At 38.6% G+C, this 16,201-nt stretch overlaps 3 protein-coding genes across 9 annotated transcripts; all 3 read right to left on the minus strand.

Annotated features, from left to right (window-relative positions):
• Nucleotides 1–58: 58 nt before the first annotated feature.
• Nucleotides 59–9,592, minus strand: LOC119988868 (retinoblastoma-related protein-like). Of its 5 annotated transcripts, none has more exons than XM_038834084.1 (20): nucleotides 9,319–9,592; nucleotides 8,856–8,991; nucleotides 8,621–8,722; nucleotides 8,333–8,475; nucleotides 8,129–8,225; nucleotides 7,973–8,019; nucleotides 5,512–5,710; nucleotides 5,172–5,238; nucleotides 4,809–4,988; nucleotides 4,522–4,715; nucleotides 3,514–4,393; nucleotides 3,245–3,401; nucleotides 3,072–3,144; nucleotides 2,293–2,469; nucleotides 2,080–2,199; nucleotides 1,860–2,004; nucleotides 1,605–1,717; nucleotides 1,200–1,315; nucleotides 953–1,110; nucleotides 59–506 (listed from the first exon to the last, which is right to left on the minus strand). In XM_038834084.1, the coding sequence occupies exons 2-19, from the start codon at nucleotides 8,973–8,975 to the stop codon at nucleotides 960–962; spliced, it is 3,081 nt and encodes a 1,026-aa protein (XP_038690012.1). In that variant the 5' UTR covers nucleotides 8,976–8,991; nucleotides 9,319–9,592; the 3' UTR covers nucleotides 59–506; nucleotides 953–959. The 5 variants fall into 5 exon arrangements, with proteins under 5 accessions (XP_038690012.1, XP_038690013.1, XP_038690011.1 ...); XM_038834085.1 differs by lacking the exon at nucleotides 59–506 and adding an exon at nucleotides 9,113–9,183 and having other exon boundaries at nucleotides 732–1,110; XM_038834083.1 differs by lacking the exon at nucleotides 59–506 and having other exon boundaries at nucleotides 732–1,110; nucleotides 9,319–9,591.
• A 1,225-nt stretch (nucleotides 9,593–10,817) lies between these two features.
• Nucleotides 10,818–13,195, minus strand: LOC119989555. 2 transcript variants are annotated; one of them, XM_038835159.1, is made up of 2 exons: nucleotides 11,532–13,195; nucleotides 10,818–11,438 (listed from the first exon to the last, which is right to left on the minus strand). In XM_038835159.1, the coding sequence occupies exon 1, from the start codon at nucleotides 12,671–12,673 to the stop codon at nucleotides 11,561–11,563; it is 1,113 nt and encodes a 370-aa protein (XP_038691087.1). In that variant the 5' UTR covers nucleotides 12,674–13,195; the 3' UTR covers nucleotides 10,818–11,438; nucleotides 11,532–11,560. The 2 variants fall into 2 exon arrangements, with proteins under 2 accessions (XP_038691087.1, XP_038691088.1); XM_038835160.1 differs by having other exon boundaries at nucleotides 10,819–11,157; nucleotides 11,532–13,194.
• Nucleotides 13,196–13,337: 142 nt separating this feature from the next.
• On the minus strand, nucleotides 13,338–15,296 carry LOC119989554. Of its 2 annotated transcripts, XR_005465832.1 has the most exons (3): nucleotides 14,104–15,296; nucleotides 13,834–13,928; nucleotides 13,338–13,749 (listed from the first exon to the last, which is right to left on the minus strand). XR_005465832.1 is itself a non-coding variant. In XM_038835158.1 (2 exons), exon 1 carries the CDS (start codon nucleotides 15,221–15,223, stop codon nucleotides 14,111–14,113), a length of 1,113 nt encoding a protein of 370 aa, XP_038691086.1. In that variant the 5' UTR covers nucleotides 15,224–15,295; the 3' UTR covers nucleotides 13,338–13,928; nucleotides 14,104–14,110. The 2 variants fall into 2 exon arrangements, 1 of the variants encoding a protein (XP_038691086.1); XM_038835158.1 differs by having other exon boundaries at nucleotides 13,338–13,928; nucleotides 14,104–15,295.
• Between the last annotated feature and the right edge of the window lie 905 nt (nucleotides 15,297–16,201).

The following is a 16,201-nucleotide window of genomic DNA, read 5'->3' on the forward strand; positions in this document are numbered from 1 at the left end:
ATCTTCCAAATTGGTCCAGGTGTTTATCGACACTCGAGCCAATATTCCCAAACAGGAGTGGAAGTGCCGAGTCTCATCTCATACATTCTCATGTATCAAAAGAAAAACAACCAAGACCTAAGACGATGGGCCAACTTTATTGCAATGATTTTGTCCATACAAGTTGTTCATTGGGCCCATGAGACAACCGCTTGATCTTGGACTGAACCACAGGTACTGAATCCACCATACCGTTAAATGTTAATGCACACGCTACTTCATGCTTACCAAATTTTCAGTTTGTAATTCCACTATTCCAATTAAGCCACCACAAGATCCAGCTTCGTTTTCTTTGAACTGTTTATATTCTTTCTTTGAAGATCGTCTTCTTTTAACTTCAATCTAGCAATACCCAAATTTATCATCTGATTCTCAACTGTTGTATGGTCACTGATATATGCAAACCCAGTCCGAGGCGACCAAGCACATGATTTTCTTCCAGCAAACCACAGATACTCTTAGCACATCTAGAAAATTAGTCATGCCACAAGTTACACAATATATGAGATGAAGATTTGAATTCATAAATTAACTCAAACGCTCGGCCAACAGCAAAAAATGGTTCATATCTTTGTCCAAAAAAATGAGTACTCCTTTCTCAAGTCTTTCGTGAACCACAAAGATCGTCACGTTATATAAAAATGAAATCATGTGCTAACGAGTCCATTTCAAAACAGTATCCAACAATTAGATTTGGCGGCAACTGATCTTCATTTTATATTATCAAGAAAAACTAAGCTTGTCCTAGAAGAAGCCAAAAAAGTCTTAACATATTTTATTGAATTAGCATCTAGCATAAAAGAGTACATGGGGTTGAAACTCACCGATCAGTCAAAACCCCATGTCGCAAACTGTATAGACGGGAAATATAAGGATTAGCAGAATGAGAATTTACAGGAAGAGAGATAGCAACCTCTGCATCATGAGTCAGGTTTCTCAGTCTTCACGGGTGCACCCGATGAAGATGCACAACTCCCGTTTTGAAGGTAAAGGCTGTTGGCCACCATAGAATCACTAACTAAGCCAACATCAGCACCGTCAAAATTGAGCATGCCCCTGATCTTCCGGTTACTGATTACAATCAAATCCAAGGAAATCCATTGATATAAAATGACAGGAAAAAAAAATTGTACAGACGACACTTTGATAAACAGACATACCCATTCAAGCGGTTATTGATAGCAGTCAAGTCCTTTGAAGGACTCTGGTAAGCATGGGTACTCTCTCCCACACATGCATAATAACTTTTTGAACTGTGAGAGATTAAAGCATCCATCTACAGCCAAAAAATTGTTCAGCATGAAGAGACGTTAATAATTATCAGTGTAAAATACTCTGCCAAAAATTAAAGAAACACATACTCACAAACCAACATAAATCTTTTTTCCCTTCCTTTTTTTGCCTCACTAACAATAACAGGAGTCCAGAGATTAGAAAACATTAACAAAACATGATATGTTGCTGGTATCACACATGGCTGGTATATGACAGTATCAACCATGTCAAACATGGAGGCTGTAAGAGAGGTACACAAAATGAAAACACTATGAATTGCAGAATATTACCTTAGATGTCCGCAACGGAGAGACATACACATTTTGCGTCGCAGATACTTTTTTGGGGGACATGTCTGGGAGACTTGGAAAAGAAGATACTTTAGGCGACCCAGGACAATGGCCTACTTGAGCAGAAGATACAAAAAAGAATATCAGCAAATCGCTCACAGAAATGGCAATCAAACAAAATATCAAAACTGACATCAACTTTTCTTTTGGTGAGGGGGGGAGTTAGCAGAGAAGGGAGTAAGAAAAAAAGCACACCATCATTAGTATTATTGATTTCAGGAACACGGCTAATTTTCGATGCTGCCCCAACAGGACCAATCTCCACTACCAGAGGCTTCACACTAGGAATGAATATTTCATTGTAAAATGTAATAATATCAACATGATCCTGCCCTTTTCTCTGTTACATACCATTTAAAGGATCAGTATTCAAAACTAAAATTGACTGCTAAGAGAATCAGGTTAGTCAACATACACCATTGTGACGAGCAGATGACCAATCAACAAACACACTGCGAAAAACTTGTGGTTTACATTGTGGTTGCTTCCTATAGTTGTAGATTATCTCCCTAAAGGTCAGGTTCAGTTGATTAATCTGAAAGTCCATAAGTAACCAAAATAAGAAAAGAAAATTGGCATAAGAAAACCAACACAAGGCAGCCCACAACTATTGACAGTACAAGCAAACCTTCGCAACGCCATAAAAGCAGCAAAGGATGATCTGATCAATATGGCGGTTAAAGAAAAGAGACGTTTGCCGACCAAGTATCTGTTGAAAAAGACAATAGACACTTTCCCTAATCTGCGGAGACAGTTGTAGCCTTTCCACCATACCATTTATTCTGACAGCAGCCAACTTATTAATCTGCACAGTAAATTAACAACAATGTGTAAGAAAGAGACAAGCTAAAGGCATTTGAGCACAGGAACTTAAAAAAATTTCAATGTGAAGCTAGGTGGAACATTATGTCAAAAAAAAACACTCATCAGTAACATTGAATATTCAAACTAGAGTAGCAATTTAACCAAAAACTTGTAGAGGCACTACGGAAAACATTAATTCCCAAATTGCCACCAAAATTGCTCAAACTAACAGATTGCAGTAAACATGTTATCGTCAGGAACATTAATCCTCCAACCACTTCCAAGAAACATCAGGTAGGATGGCTCTAGAAATCCAGTATTCTTGTTCCACATGGACCACACCCAACCAAAACCAAACATCCACTGATGCGTCAGAAATATCTAGCATGAAAATGATAAATACATCTGAAAACTTCTAGGGCACTCACAAGTCAGTTAAACAATGACAACTTCCACCTGAGGGTACAAAAGGCCAGGCAGCCCAAGGTGGGAAGGGGGAAAGTACAAGAAACTGCATGCATAATAGTACACGATCTTTAACATCTATGCCTCAAGACTGCAACAACAGAGATCATTTCCATAATAAAACATTGTGCCAAATACCTTGCTAAAGAATATATTGATCCCTGTTTCGGCACAAGTTTCACCTCCTCCACTTGGGCTTGGTCGTGTGGGACTGCAAACAAATATCAAGAAGTTCAATTCCTGATTGTAAGAACAAAAGTAGCAGCAATACTATGCTAATTATTCGGTTCCATTAAAGCACCAAACAGTACCTCGCAAATGCAGACTGCAAAGGAGGTAGCTTTGATTTGAGGTTACTGAAAGCCAGCAAGCGATCCTTCACAGGTGATGTGAAGGAATTCCGCTCTACTAACACACTCCGGTAGTCGGTGCACAGCCTCTTTGGGGACCTAATATCCCCATTCTGACCTGAAAAATGGCCAAATGACAAAAAAAAAAATCAAAGAGAATGTAATAGCACTCAGCCTTTGAAGGGGGAATGCGTGCATTGCCATAGCGTGTGATAAACATGAACCAGTACCTGGACAAGTTTCATCCTTTTGAAAAGAAGGCACAGCAGGCAACCCTCCTGAAGAAAAGTTAATATGCATAGCAATAGCATCCAAAGATGGCATTGGTTCAGCTAATAAACCAAGATGATTTATCTCTGCAGAGAGGGATGGCTTTGCAACCGTCAAGGAGTTGTACATTGACGAGCCCTTTTCCCATACCATGCTCTCCAAAAGCCGCTCTTCCAATGAATTGAGATGCCGCCTCAATTCTCTAGGGAGAGATTCCTCATGTCTAATGAAACTCTCAATGACCTTGCTAAGATCAAAAGCTGTTATGCCAGTTCTATCCAAAACTGCAGGAAACAACATTGTGACAGTCTTATGTGTTGCCAAAACTAGTTCTGCAGAACAGGCGAGCATGCATCTGTGAAACCTCTCATTGGTTAATAAAGAGGTTAAATTTGTTGCATGCAATATTTGGGCCTCTGCTTTGCACATGGTTTCCAAAACCCTGTAATACAATTTCAGTGCTTCCAGTCTTCGCTGCTCTGCCCATATATTGTCCATCAGGTTTGCACTTTGCAAGCTCCCAGTCACACAACGCTCTCCTAAAGCACTACTAGGAAATATAGCTTCCAGTATCATATTTGCCCTGCACATAACATCATTAGTGACATCCTTATCACATGAGGCCAGGAAGCATTCCAGCTCTGCAGATGGTTTTGGCGGAAGTGGAGAAATGATGGTCCGGAGCCACTTAGCAGTTGTCATTGCCGTGCTTACAGGCGTGGCTGCCAACTTCGAGTTTGCACCACTAAGAATTCCATTTGCATGAGATGCCGGAGAGCGATGGGGAGAGAGTGGACTTGTTATTGTCTTTGCTGGTGAGGTTATTGAATCATACTTTCTCTACAGTATTCAAAGAGGAAAATAAAGTTTCTCATTATAGGTTCATTTATAAAAACAAAAAAGGGACAATTTTAGCAATTGCACTTTCAAAAGGGATTTCAAAGTGAGGTTAATCCACTGTATAATACCTTAGCACCACCACTATTCACAGTACCACTAGACGAGGTCCCTGAACCAAGCAGACTGTCCTCCTCACTAATAAAAATTCTCTCATCCAGTTCACCCTTGTTAAGGATTGCATCATCATAATCCTTTTCCAAAATATTTAAACTGGATGACAAAGATGATTCCTCCATTAGATCTTCAAAATAGATCAGGCCATCTGCAAATGGAAGTGTCAGATTTCAACAACAAATCTTACAGATTGCACAAACAAATATGTTAGTAACTGAAATAAATTAAAAACTTCACAAACCTGTAACAATATTTTCCAAGTTTTCGGTTTTGCACTCAGAAGCATTAAGGGGTGTCTTCTTCAGTATATCTGCTATTAAGTTATTGGCCATCTCCATCATTTTCCTCAAGTCATCTTCTGAGGTTTCATAGATGTTGCAAAGGGATGCTAGCAAGTCAACATCTTTGTCATCTTTCTTAACTGAACCACAAACAAAAGAAAGTAGTTTCAGGGTCAAGGCCTAGATCTATACTGCACTCTAAATGATAAGCAAAAAGATAAACTACCACTGAGTACATTTAAAGACTAGACCTTCAAATCACCAATCCCCAATGAAGATTTTAAGTAAACCAACCAAATCAAAACATAGAGAAAGATTATTACCAAATTTCGGAAATTCATGGATGTTAAAATTTCTGAAGCGAACAGGAACATGTATGATCAAAATAGCCTGTCACATTTTAGAACAAAGTGAAGATTGTTATGATGTACCTTGTCACTACCTTATTTTTTATAAAATTAGAGGACAATGGGAACTGAGAACAAAATGATAGCAACAAAAGTATTCAAAGAGGTATGGTGTAAAGAATACCACTTCTTGGTGACCTTTGTTACACAAACCTTACAACTTTTTAATAGCAATATTATTTTACGTAAGACTCTGAAGCCAGATTACCATCTCAATACCAGTGACCAATGGAAATACATAATAGAGAATACTAACCAGTATGGAAACCAAACCATTTGTGCAAGTTACTAGATCTTTGACGCGGCTGAACGCATGTATACGAAGCGCCAAAAACAGTAACCACCCAAAACGATGGTAATCAGACACATTCCCAGTCAAGCTGCCAACAGTTGCCTGCCCATCGTCCTTTGCATCACTTGTCAAGAAGAATTCTCGATATGCCCGCTTGTAGTGCCTGATACCATCAAGTAATGATATAGAACATTGTACTCTGAAAAAACTTTCTTATCTAATCATAACAAGGTTTTATCATATGAACAATGAAATTTTCATGTCAAATCAGCGTTGTCTGATCTATATTCTGAAAATAAGACAATACAAAGACCCTTTCTTAATAAATTCATCGGCTTAGACATGCATCAAATTAAGGTCAGAATCCAGAAAAGTTTCGCCTTCCCTAGCACCATTGTGCCATAGAAAGAAATCACCCTGCAGGTAAGCCTTGATGGCCCCAAAAATAGTCCAATATAAATAAAAGTAAGAACTTCCATTGGTTTGTTTGGTAGGAATGACAAATAAGTGGAGGGGAAACTGGGTGCAAGAAAGAAAGAAAATGTGAGGGGGAAGAAAGGGAGCTCTCTATCCCCTTGTAAGTTTGGTAAAAGGAGAAAATACGAATTGGTAATGGTAAGTTCATAAACAATTCTGCTGTCTGAATAGCCTCATATATATCAGAGAGAACGACCCCCATGCTCTATTCCTGGACATATCCATTCCAATGGAGATGGCCGTCCTCCCGGCTCTTTACCAATGCTTCATCTCTATCTTCCCACAAAACAGAGTATTGGGTACTGTGGAGTATTTGGACAAGGTGAAAACCACGTTTCACCTGCCAATACAAAGGCTTCTTGCATTTTAGAGCACATGATCAGGGTTGAGCAGTAAGAACCCCATCAACAACATGCCTAACATGAACCAAATTTACAGGTCCAGTAGTAGCAGTTCTTCAGTCCACTTACTGGCTAGGGAGAAGTTCAACTGTACAGGATCTGCCTAATAATTTTACCACTTCTCTCTATTTTCTCTCTTCTACAGGCTTTTCTTTCCTCCAATCAACAATTATGCCACAACAAGAAAAACATATAACTGAATCTCAGCAAAAGTACAATATCATGGAAATTAAAAACAAAAATGATTGCGCCATGTGTAAGCTGCAGAAATACAATATTCACTATACTACCTTGCAAAGCATCATTGCATCCAATAATAGAACTATCTAAATTAATGCAAGGAGACTAGCCAAGACAATGTAGTGAACTTCAAGCACATGTCAATAAGGCAAATAGTTTAACACTATTCCATTATGAAGGATGACAGTGTTTAAATAATTTCCATAAATAGCATATTAATAACATATGTTCAATCTCTTTATTAGAGCTAGATAAATAGAACTCAATAACTTTACATACTTGACAATGAAAATATTAAGGAGAAAGAAATAGGTTTTACAACAAAACCTAGCTTTCCCCCAGATTTTCTCTTTCCATAATGGAAGGTTGAGACAGCAAGAAGTTAGGCCCCAGCCGTTCTCTTTCCATTTTGAACTTCTTTCTCATACCTAATAATGGGAGGTTCAGACAGAAAAGGTGAACCAAACTATTTTCTTTTCTTTTTTCTTCCTTTTCAGCAGCAAGGGAATTCTTTTTTTTACTGCAAGCAACTAGAGGATGAATCGAACTCGATTTCTGAATAGACATTCAATGGGCAGAATCACTAGTTTAACAAAAACAAACCCCAGCATCCCTAAGTTCAATTTTATTCTCCATTAGTGATTACAATAATAACTTTTTATCATCAAGTTGATGTTTTGACGCCAATTTCAAACACTAAATAGACATAAGAATTAGCTGTATCCAACTGGGAACAACTAATATCCAGGAACAACGAATGACTTCTCTTCTCCTTCAATTTCTTATGTCATCCTTGAAGCCTCCATCTTTATCTGTGAATTGTGTCCATCCTCTTAAAATTTCCCACCAAAAGATCAGTCCAACAATACCACTCACTGGAAAGTACACCAAACCACCACAACAGGTGGAAGCTCCTCCCTGCTCCTCCGCAAGAATGTCTTCTTCACCGTCCACCACAGAGTTAAATACGCACTAAAGTCTATATGCAAGAAGCCAATAGAAGCATATGATCTTCCCATAAGGAGGAGCAATGGTTATCAATGTTCGTAACTTGCCTTTATATCTTAAGTTAAAAGACTCGTACTAGTCCACAATTAAATGTAATTAAAATAAGTCTTTGTCTCATATAGAAATGCACATGTTTAGGGCAAAACAGGCCAACCACAATTAAATTTCTTTCAAATTCAATATTACATGTCACCCTAAACAAAGCAGGAAGTAACCAAACAGCTTTGAATCTCAAATGATAAAAAATAGAGCAGTCAAACAATCATCCAGAGCAAAAAAGTTGAAGCAAAGGGAAGCACCTGCTTAAAATGTTCAAGTGCACAAAGTTGGCCTGCAACTCTTTTGCCTGAGAGGAGAGATGAAAACAAAACCATTAATAGATGGCGAGAAGATATACAGTTAAATAAACTTCCAAATTATTTCACTGACACTTTAAAGTTCTAACATGTTTATACCTCAAGTCTGCTCTCCCAGTCTGCACCATACATATTACTTAAGAAGGGACCTGCCCTGAGGACAAACTGAGGTAACTCCTTCAAGAAATCCACAAGGCTACAAAAACCCAACATTTGTAGAATCAAAACAGTGGATCAAAATATATAATAGTTCACTAAAACCATTCTATCACCAGTTACCTACATGTATTAAGACCAACATACCTAAGCTTTGAAACTCTTAATATTTGGCACAAGTTATAACCACTACAATCAGCTCCTTGCTGAGCATTATCTTCATTCTTTTCACGTAACCTCTTCACCGAGTACAAAACAGATGCAAACCAAAATCGCTCTGCTTCCTCGGGCTAATGAAAATTAAAGTAACTTCAGTAAAACAAAATATCTTGTCCCTTATACAATGATAAAACTCATGCAGACTATGTGCATATACACATTATTTTTACATAAATGTAAATAAATGAAATTAGAAAAGGATATTGAAAAAGGTACCGTTCCATTTCCAATGGCTGACATGTTAGACAAAATTTTCTCAGTTTCCTTGAATAGCTTCAAAGCTTGAGAGCAAGTGTTGTCGTCCAAGGAAAATCCACTCTGTAAATTAAATATCATTTTGAGTACAAGATACAAGTTCAAGTATGTAAAGTCCAACAGAATCTCCGAACCAATTAAATAAAACTGCAGAGAACAAGAGTAGACAACAGGGACATATCAATCGATTGAAAACCTTGCATAATTCTGTGAATCGCGCTTCAGCAGTATCCATCTCTCTGTCATTAGAAGAGGAATTGCCCGGTGCATCAGCAACATCAGACTTCACGCCCTCCATGCTTTTTGCTGGATCCATCCAATACTCTAGCTCGCTAGTCAGATTCATGGCCAAACACAACAAAATTTTTAAAAAAAAGTTAAGACCCAAACATGTCAAGATTCAGGCAGTTGAACCTATACGTTTATAAAAAAAAAAAGAAAAATTTTGCATGCCTAAAAAAATCCGACAACAATTGGGCCGATCTTCGCTACACACAAAAAAGCAGCTCCCTTGATCTCTTGAGCTAAAAAATTAACAATCTTTTTTTACAATGTATTGAAAAACCCATAAGAAACTGGTTGCGAAGAGTAAAAACACTAAAAGAATATTTTTTAGCAAAAAAAAGAAAGAATTCATCAAGGAAAAGTAAGAGACTTACAGATCCGTATCCAGAAGTAGAAACCCTAGCACCCAATCACTGGGAAAAATAAAACCAGCACCGTCAAAAACAAAATCCTTTATTGAATCGGAAACCGTTTGTCAGATCGACGAATATAGACTGTCGCTACGCCTGATTCTTCGTCAGGAACCCTACTCCTTCTCTCTCACTCTTACTCTGTTGTTGTTCCCGCGCCCTCGCTTTCTCTCTCTCTTTCTCCCGCCCTTTCTCTGCCGCTTTTTAGGTAAACCCTATCGGTGGAAGAGAGTTTTATTTTTTTTAATAAGGGAATAATTTTATTCAAATAAAAAGAGAGAAGTAAATAAGGTCGGTATCGTAAACAAAAGGCAGGATTTTTAAAAAGATTCTCTTAACACACCAGTAATATTTTGACACGTCACGCCGGCACCATTTTACCGCCAAAAACTTTATGCCGTAAATTCGCCGTCGTTGGAGTTATCAAGAAGATTTGATTGTGCCGTTACGGCGAGGATTCTCTCCAGCATGAGATGTGGGCTTGGGCCTCGAGCTGTTTGGCCCACTGGTGTTGTGTCTTTTTGTTGACAGTTTGTCGTTTTTGGATTTAAGGTGAATATAATAAGGAGCAACTGTTACAATGCGAACATTCTCATTCTAGTAATTAGGGAGACGAAGTTAGCGTAGTGGACCGGGCTTGACTGGGCTGCTTGTTAAGTAATTAGGCCCAAAGGTCACTGGGTTTGGGCTCTCATAGACCCAGTGAGACAAGTGGATAGTTGATCTGGATTATTGAGCAAAACGGTTCGTTTTAGGTATTGTTTAGACAGCATATGCTTATTGTAATATGCCACTGTGATCCTTAATTGCTGCCATTTTTTTATTCATCTATGTAAAAAACTAAAAAGGGTCTTGTCTCCATATTTTTACCTGTGAATCTGTCCTCTTGTTTGCCTATTATTGCATTAGAACAAAACAAGTATCTTACAAGGCCACAGTGTTAAGGCCATTGAATGTCTAAACAAAATTACTAGGACCATTGTCTTCCCCAAGTATGTTTAATACTTTAATTTGACTGCAACACTGAGATTCTTCCCATAGCAACATGAATTTTAAGGTATCATCCATGAATTTTCACTTAATATCTGTAATTACTTAATATGCTTCTCTCTTTCATATGCAGAGTGTTGTCCATTGAAACACCGCCTGGAAACACCCAGCACCTGTTACATGAAGCACCACCTGGAAAGCTGGAACCAGTGGCCTGTTCAATGAGTCGAATCCAGCAGACCCACACAGCCCAGATGTGGACATGAACAAGGGGTAGCTGGTTGAGGATCCTAACAAAGGACTCTGATACAGTTCCATAGTTATATGCATGGAGGATATGGGGTTTCCTCTCTAGTTAGCTTATACTAGCTAGACACACTTACTCTTATTGCTACTGCTATATAACTAATTGAAATAATGGAATCCTGGTTTGTGTTTTCGATCTCCTGCTCATGTGATAGTCTGATGCCAAAACAAGAATAAACCAATTTAGAACAGCAGAAAGAAACCTTTATATAAGAAATGCAAAGTTAAAGCTAGCAATCCACTTTCATTATTCATTCTAAACCCCCATCTGCTCTAACATGCAGCAGAAAAAGACACGGATCACATGGGAGAATACACCTTCATAATGTCTAATTCATAAACTACAACAAAGACCCCACCAAGCTACAATCTCAAATTCACCCTATTGTTGGTGATCAATAGTCTGCAATCCGCCTCCCACAGTTAAAATAAATTAGCAGCTCTGATTCCTCTCTTAACCCTTTTGAGATATCCAAAACTTCAGTCAACTGTTTCGAAGATTCGCAGCTGAAATCATCAGAAATCACACAACAATAACTGATCTTGTTATGCTCGAGAATTCAAAACCAACTATCTTTTGATCAACTACGTTTCTTCCCATACAAGTTATAACTCTGGTTAGACTATTTAGATCACAATATTAGATAAATCGATTGTATATATCACCATTCATCAAAAAGGATTTTAAATGCTAGAGAGCTGGTCAGATCTTAACAAACAGATACTCTAGCACCAAGTCATTCTTGCTGCCTCAAATGCCTTTGAAGTAGACAAGTCAACATAGCAAGCTGAAGAGGAATGAGCGAAGAAATGCATCATACAAACTAACAATTATGAATGCAAACTTATTGAGCAACCAACTTGTAAAGGATTATTCTGACCTGAAGCAAATTACATCTGATCACCAGCATCATACATTTGTCTTCTTCACTTTCGAGCTACTGTACATCTCCAGTAAATTTGGGATTTGGTCATTGTGTGGAAGAATATATTTCTCCATGACATTCTTCTCACTCAATTTCAGAAACCATTCAATTTTGGTATTCAGCTTAATCAGGTTCTTTGATTGCAAAACCTTGAAAACATAATTTCTCGGACGAAGTCTTGTATCAATGCCTAAGGTAAGAATGATGGGGTCTGCGATCAGAGCCTCCGGCTTCAATTTCATAGTATTCACACAAAAATCTACCGTATTCCTGATTCTGTCCTCAGAAGCAGCAAAGCAACTAGGATATCGCTTGAAAGCTGACAAGATCTGTTCTTCAGTCCACCCCAAACTCTTAAATACATCCACTTTCTTCTTCAAAGTTTCCTCACTCAACGATACCACGACACGAAAAGCATACATAAACATTGGACCCCTTACATCAAGACCCATATTTTTAACAGTTTTCACTGCAGAAATCGTCGTATCATTTTTGCTCATAATCAAAACTCTGGGCTTCAAGATTATCAATTTCCTTATACCGCTAATGGGTACACCCTCATTGATCAACAAGTCAACATTTGATTGCAGTTTGACCTTAACGTTAACCGTTAACAGTAGTGGGTAGCGCATAATAGCGGACACAACATCCTCATTATTCCCCAGTAATGACCTCAAATATTCAAAAAGGGGGTCTAATTGAGAATTTAATGCTCTTTCTCTCAGTCCAGCAACTGCGTATAGCAGAGGCGCACCTGTGAATCCCTTCTTGGCTAAAAACTCGAACTTTGGCTTGAGATTGCTGTCTACTTCGCATCGAAGAATCCCGGGCTGCTTCTCGACTAATTTGACAATCTGGGTATCATCAAATCCTTGAGATTTTAAAAAACTGACCACGGATTTAGGTTTCTGTGGCTTCTTCTCGCTGAGTTGGATCTTTTGGGAGACTGAAAGGGCAGTTTCCATAGGAAACCCACATGAGTTGACGAGGCATTGAACCGTGAACGGCAGGGGCGAAGGAGGAGAAACAGCTGGAGATGTTTTGATAAAACGTTTCTGCATCAAACAAAACAAATTTCTTAGGCAATTGTTGGCCATTTCCCCAGTACTGTAAAGCTGGTGCGGATTGGATTCCAATATCCAGATTTAGGGTTTACGTTCCCCTTTAGTGGATCGGGCTTGAAAGCAACGTTGAGGCTATGAGGTTGTGTTGGGCTTCTTGCATAGTTTGGGCTTTTATAGGCCCGGTAAGGTTTTAGGTGACTTCTATATATTGAGCTACCTTTTGATTCAATACATGGGTTGGGAGTTGGGACAATGGGACTTGCATGAAATCGTTTTGGTCTAATATGAAGGAAAAAAAGGGCAAATTTCAAGCCGGTATCAAGAACTGGGTTGTTCACTGAAGCACCGCCTGGAAACACCCAGCATCTGTTACATGAAGCACCACCTGGAACCAGTGACCCGTTCAGGGAGTCAAATCCTGAGACCCACACAGCCCATCTGCGAACATGAACAAGGGCCAACTGGTTGAGGATCCTAACAATGGACACTGATACAGTTCCATAGTCATATAATCATATATATATATGCATGGAGGATATGGGGTTCCATCTCTAGTTAGCTTATACTAGCTAGACACAGTGTTACTGTTATTAGTTATTACTACTGCTATATAACTAATTGAAATAATGGAATCCTAGTTTGTGTTTTCCATCTTTTGTTCCTGTGATAGTCTGGTGCTAAAAGAAGAACAAACCAATTTAGAACAGCAGAAAGAAAACTTTATATAAGAAATGCAAAGTTAAAGCTAGCAATCCACTTTCTTTATTCACTCTAAACTCCACCGGCTCTAACATGCAGCAGAAAAAGGCACGGATCACATAGGAGAATACACCTTCATAATGTCAAATTCATAAACTACAACAGAGACCCACCAAGCTACAATCTCAAATCCACCCTTTTGTTGGGGATCAATGGTCTGTAATCCTCCTCCCACAGTCAAAATCACTTTGCAGCTCCGATTCCTGTCACAACCCTTCTGAGATATCCAAAACTTCAGTCAACTGTTTCAATGATTCGCAGCTGAAACTGAACTTCGCTTGTTATGCTCGAAAAATTCAAAACGAAATCTCTTTCGATCAACTACCTTTCTTTCCGCACAAGTTCCAACTCTGGTTAGGTATCTAAATCACAATATTAGATAAATCGATTGTATATATCATCATTCATCAAAAGAGATTTTAAATGCTAGAGACCTGGTAAGAATCAGATCTTAACAAACAGATACTCTGGCACCAAGTCATTCTTGCAACGTCAAATGCCTTCGAAGTAGACAAGTCAACATGGCAAGCTGAAGAGGAATGAGGGAAGAAATGCATCATACAAACTAATAATTATAAATGCAAACTTATAGAACTATCTTGCAAAAAATAATTCTGACCTGAAGCAAGTTACATCTGACTACCAGCAGCATACAAACTTGGTAAAATAAGGGATCATATAATAAAAATGAAAGCCCACTTTACCTCTTCATTAATGAACATTTGTCTTCACTTTCGAGCTACTATACATGGGCAGTAGATTTGGGATTTGGTCCTTGTGTGGAAGGATATATTTCTCCATGAAATTCTTCTCACTCATTGTCAGAAACCATTGAATTTTGGAATTCTGCTTGATCAGGTTCTTTGATTGCAAAGCCTTGTAAACATAATGCCTCGGACGAAGTCTTGTATCAATGCCTAAGGTAAGAACAATGGGGTCTGCGATTAGAGCCTCCGGCTTCATTTTCATAGTGTTCACACAAAAATCCATAGTATTCCTGATTCTGTCCTCAGAAGCAGCAAAGCAACTAGGGTATCGCTTGAAAGCTGACAAGATCTGCTCTTCAGTCCACCCCAAAGTCTTAAATACATCCACTTTCTTCTTCAGGGTGTCCTCACTCAATGATACCACGACACGAAAAGCATACATAAACATTGGACCCTTAGCATCAAGACCCATATTTTTGACAGTTTTCACTGCATAAGTCGCCATATCATTTTTGCTCTGAATCATAACTCTGGGCTTCAAGATTATCAGTTTCCTTATACCGCTAATGGGTACACCCTCATTGATCAACAAGTCAACATTTGATTGCAGTTTGTCCTTAAAGTTAACCGTTAACAGTAGTGGGTAGCGCATAATAGCGGACAAAACATCCTCATTATTCCCAAGTAATGACTTCAAATATTCAAAACCGGGTTCTATTTGAGAATTTAATGCTCTATCTCTTAGTCCAGCAACTAAGTGTAACAGGGGCGCACCTGTGAAGCCATTCTTGGCTAAAAACTCGAACTTTGGCTTGAGATTGCTGTCTACCTCGCAACAAAGAATCCTGGGCTGCTTCTCGATTAATTTGACAATCTGGGTATCATCAAATCCTTGAGATTTTAAAAAACTGACCACGGATTTCGGTTTCTGTGGCTTCTTTTCGTTGAGTTGGATCTTTTGGGAGACTGAAAGGGCAGTTTCCAAGGAAAACCCACATGAGTTGACGAGGCATTGAATCGTGAACAGCAGGTGCGAAGGAGGAGAAACAGCTGGAGATGTTTCGATAAAACGTTTCTGCATCAGACAAAACAAATTTCTCAAGCAGATTTTCGCCATTTCCACAACACTGTAAAGCCGGTGCGGAACTGCGGATTGAATTCAGATATCCAGATTCAGGGTTTACGTTCCACTTTAGTGGATCGGGCTTGAAAGCAACGTTAGGCTATGAGCCTATGAGGTTCGGTTGGGCTGCTTGTTTAATTATTGGGCCACACGATAAGTTTTGTATAGTTTGGGCTTTTATAGGCCCGGTAAGGTTTCAGGCGACTCCTACATTTTCTTTCCACCTCTTTTGATTCAATGCATGGGTAAGTCCTGGGTAGGGACCTAGGAAGCACATATACGGACACGGGACACGATACGGATTGTTTGACACAGGAATTTCAAAATTTACAAGACAAGACAAGGACACGCATACATAAATATATATATAGATAATATATGTTATATAAGAAAATTAACATAGGCAAATATTTTAGAATACTTGATTTTTAATCAATATACTTTGAATCAAATTTGACTATATTGTATCAAGTGCTATTTTATTCAAATTATAAAAGAATAAAAACTAAACGAAGTTTTTTTTGTTCGGTTGCATGGGTTGTTTATTGATATCATAAAAAATTGTTAACATATCAAATAAAAGGGTTTCAAGTGTGGATACATAGGCACACATTAGAATGAATCTTATTACATTTTGAAGAATCACATAGGATACCAGCAACTCCAAAAAGGACAAGTGCCTGACAGACTTATACGTGGTCGGTGGTTTCACCGTGTCAGTACACTTTCAGAACTTACCATTTTTGTCTTTGTTTTCCAACTTGGCTCTTCCAAGTGTCCAAACACCGTGTCCAAGCTGTGTTTCTTTCTAAAAAATACCATGTCCAAGCAGTATTCCTTTTTAAAAAGGGCAAAAAAACAAGGACACTTCCTTGGACACGTGTCCAAGGCGTTTCGGTGTCCGATACGTCGCCATTTGCGAAGTGTCTGCGCATCATGCCTGTCCGACCTGATTTTCATGTATGTTCCTCT

Source organism: Tripterygium wilfordii, chromosome 21 (genome assembly GCF_013401445.1).
Source record: "Tripterygium wilfordii isolate XIE 37 chromosome 21, ASM1340144v1, whole genome shotgun sequence".
Classification (NCBI taxonomy): Eukaryota; Viridiplantae; Streptophyta; class Magnoliopsida; order Celastrales; family Celastraceae; genus Tripterygium; species Tripterygium wilfordii.

Bases quoted from the DNA above. Each gene is read 5' to 3' on its own strand.
- LOC119989555 (XM_038835159.1), bottom strand. From the start codon at position 12,673: ATGGCCAACAATTGCCTAAGAAATTTGTTTTGTTTGATGCAGAAACGT.
- LOC119988868 (XM_038834084.1), bottom strand. From the start codon at position 8,975: ATGGATCCAGCAAAAAGCATGGAGGGCGTGAAGTCTGATGTTGCTGAT. The intron at 2,470-3,071 runs GTATTTGGCACA...TTTACTGTGCAG, and splicing joins TCAATATATTCTTTAGCAAG to ATTAATAAGTTGGCTGCTGT. The intron at 2,005-2,079 runs GTATGTTGACTA...GGTATGTAACAG, and splicing joins CATCTGCTCGTCACAATGGT to AGAAAAGGGCAGGATCATGT.
- LOC119989554 (XM_038835158.1), bottom strand. From the start codon at position 15,223: ATGGCGAAAATCTGCTTGAGAAATTTGTTTTGTCTGATGCAGAAACGT.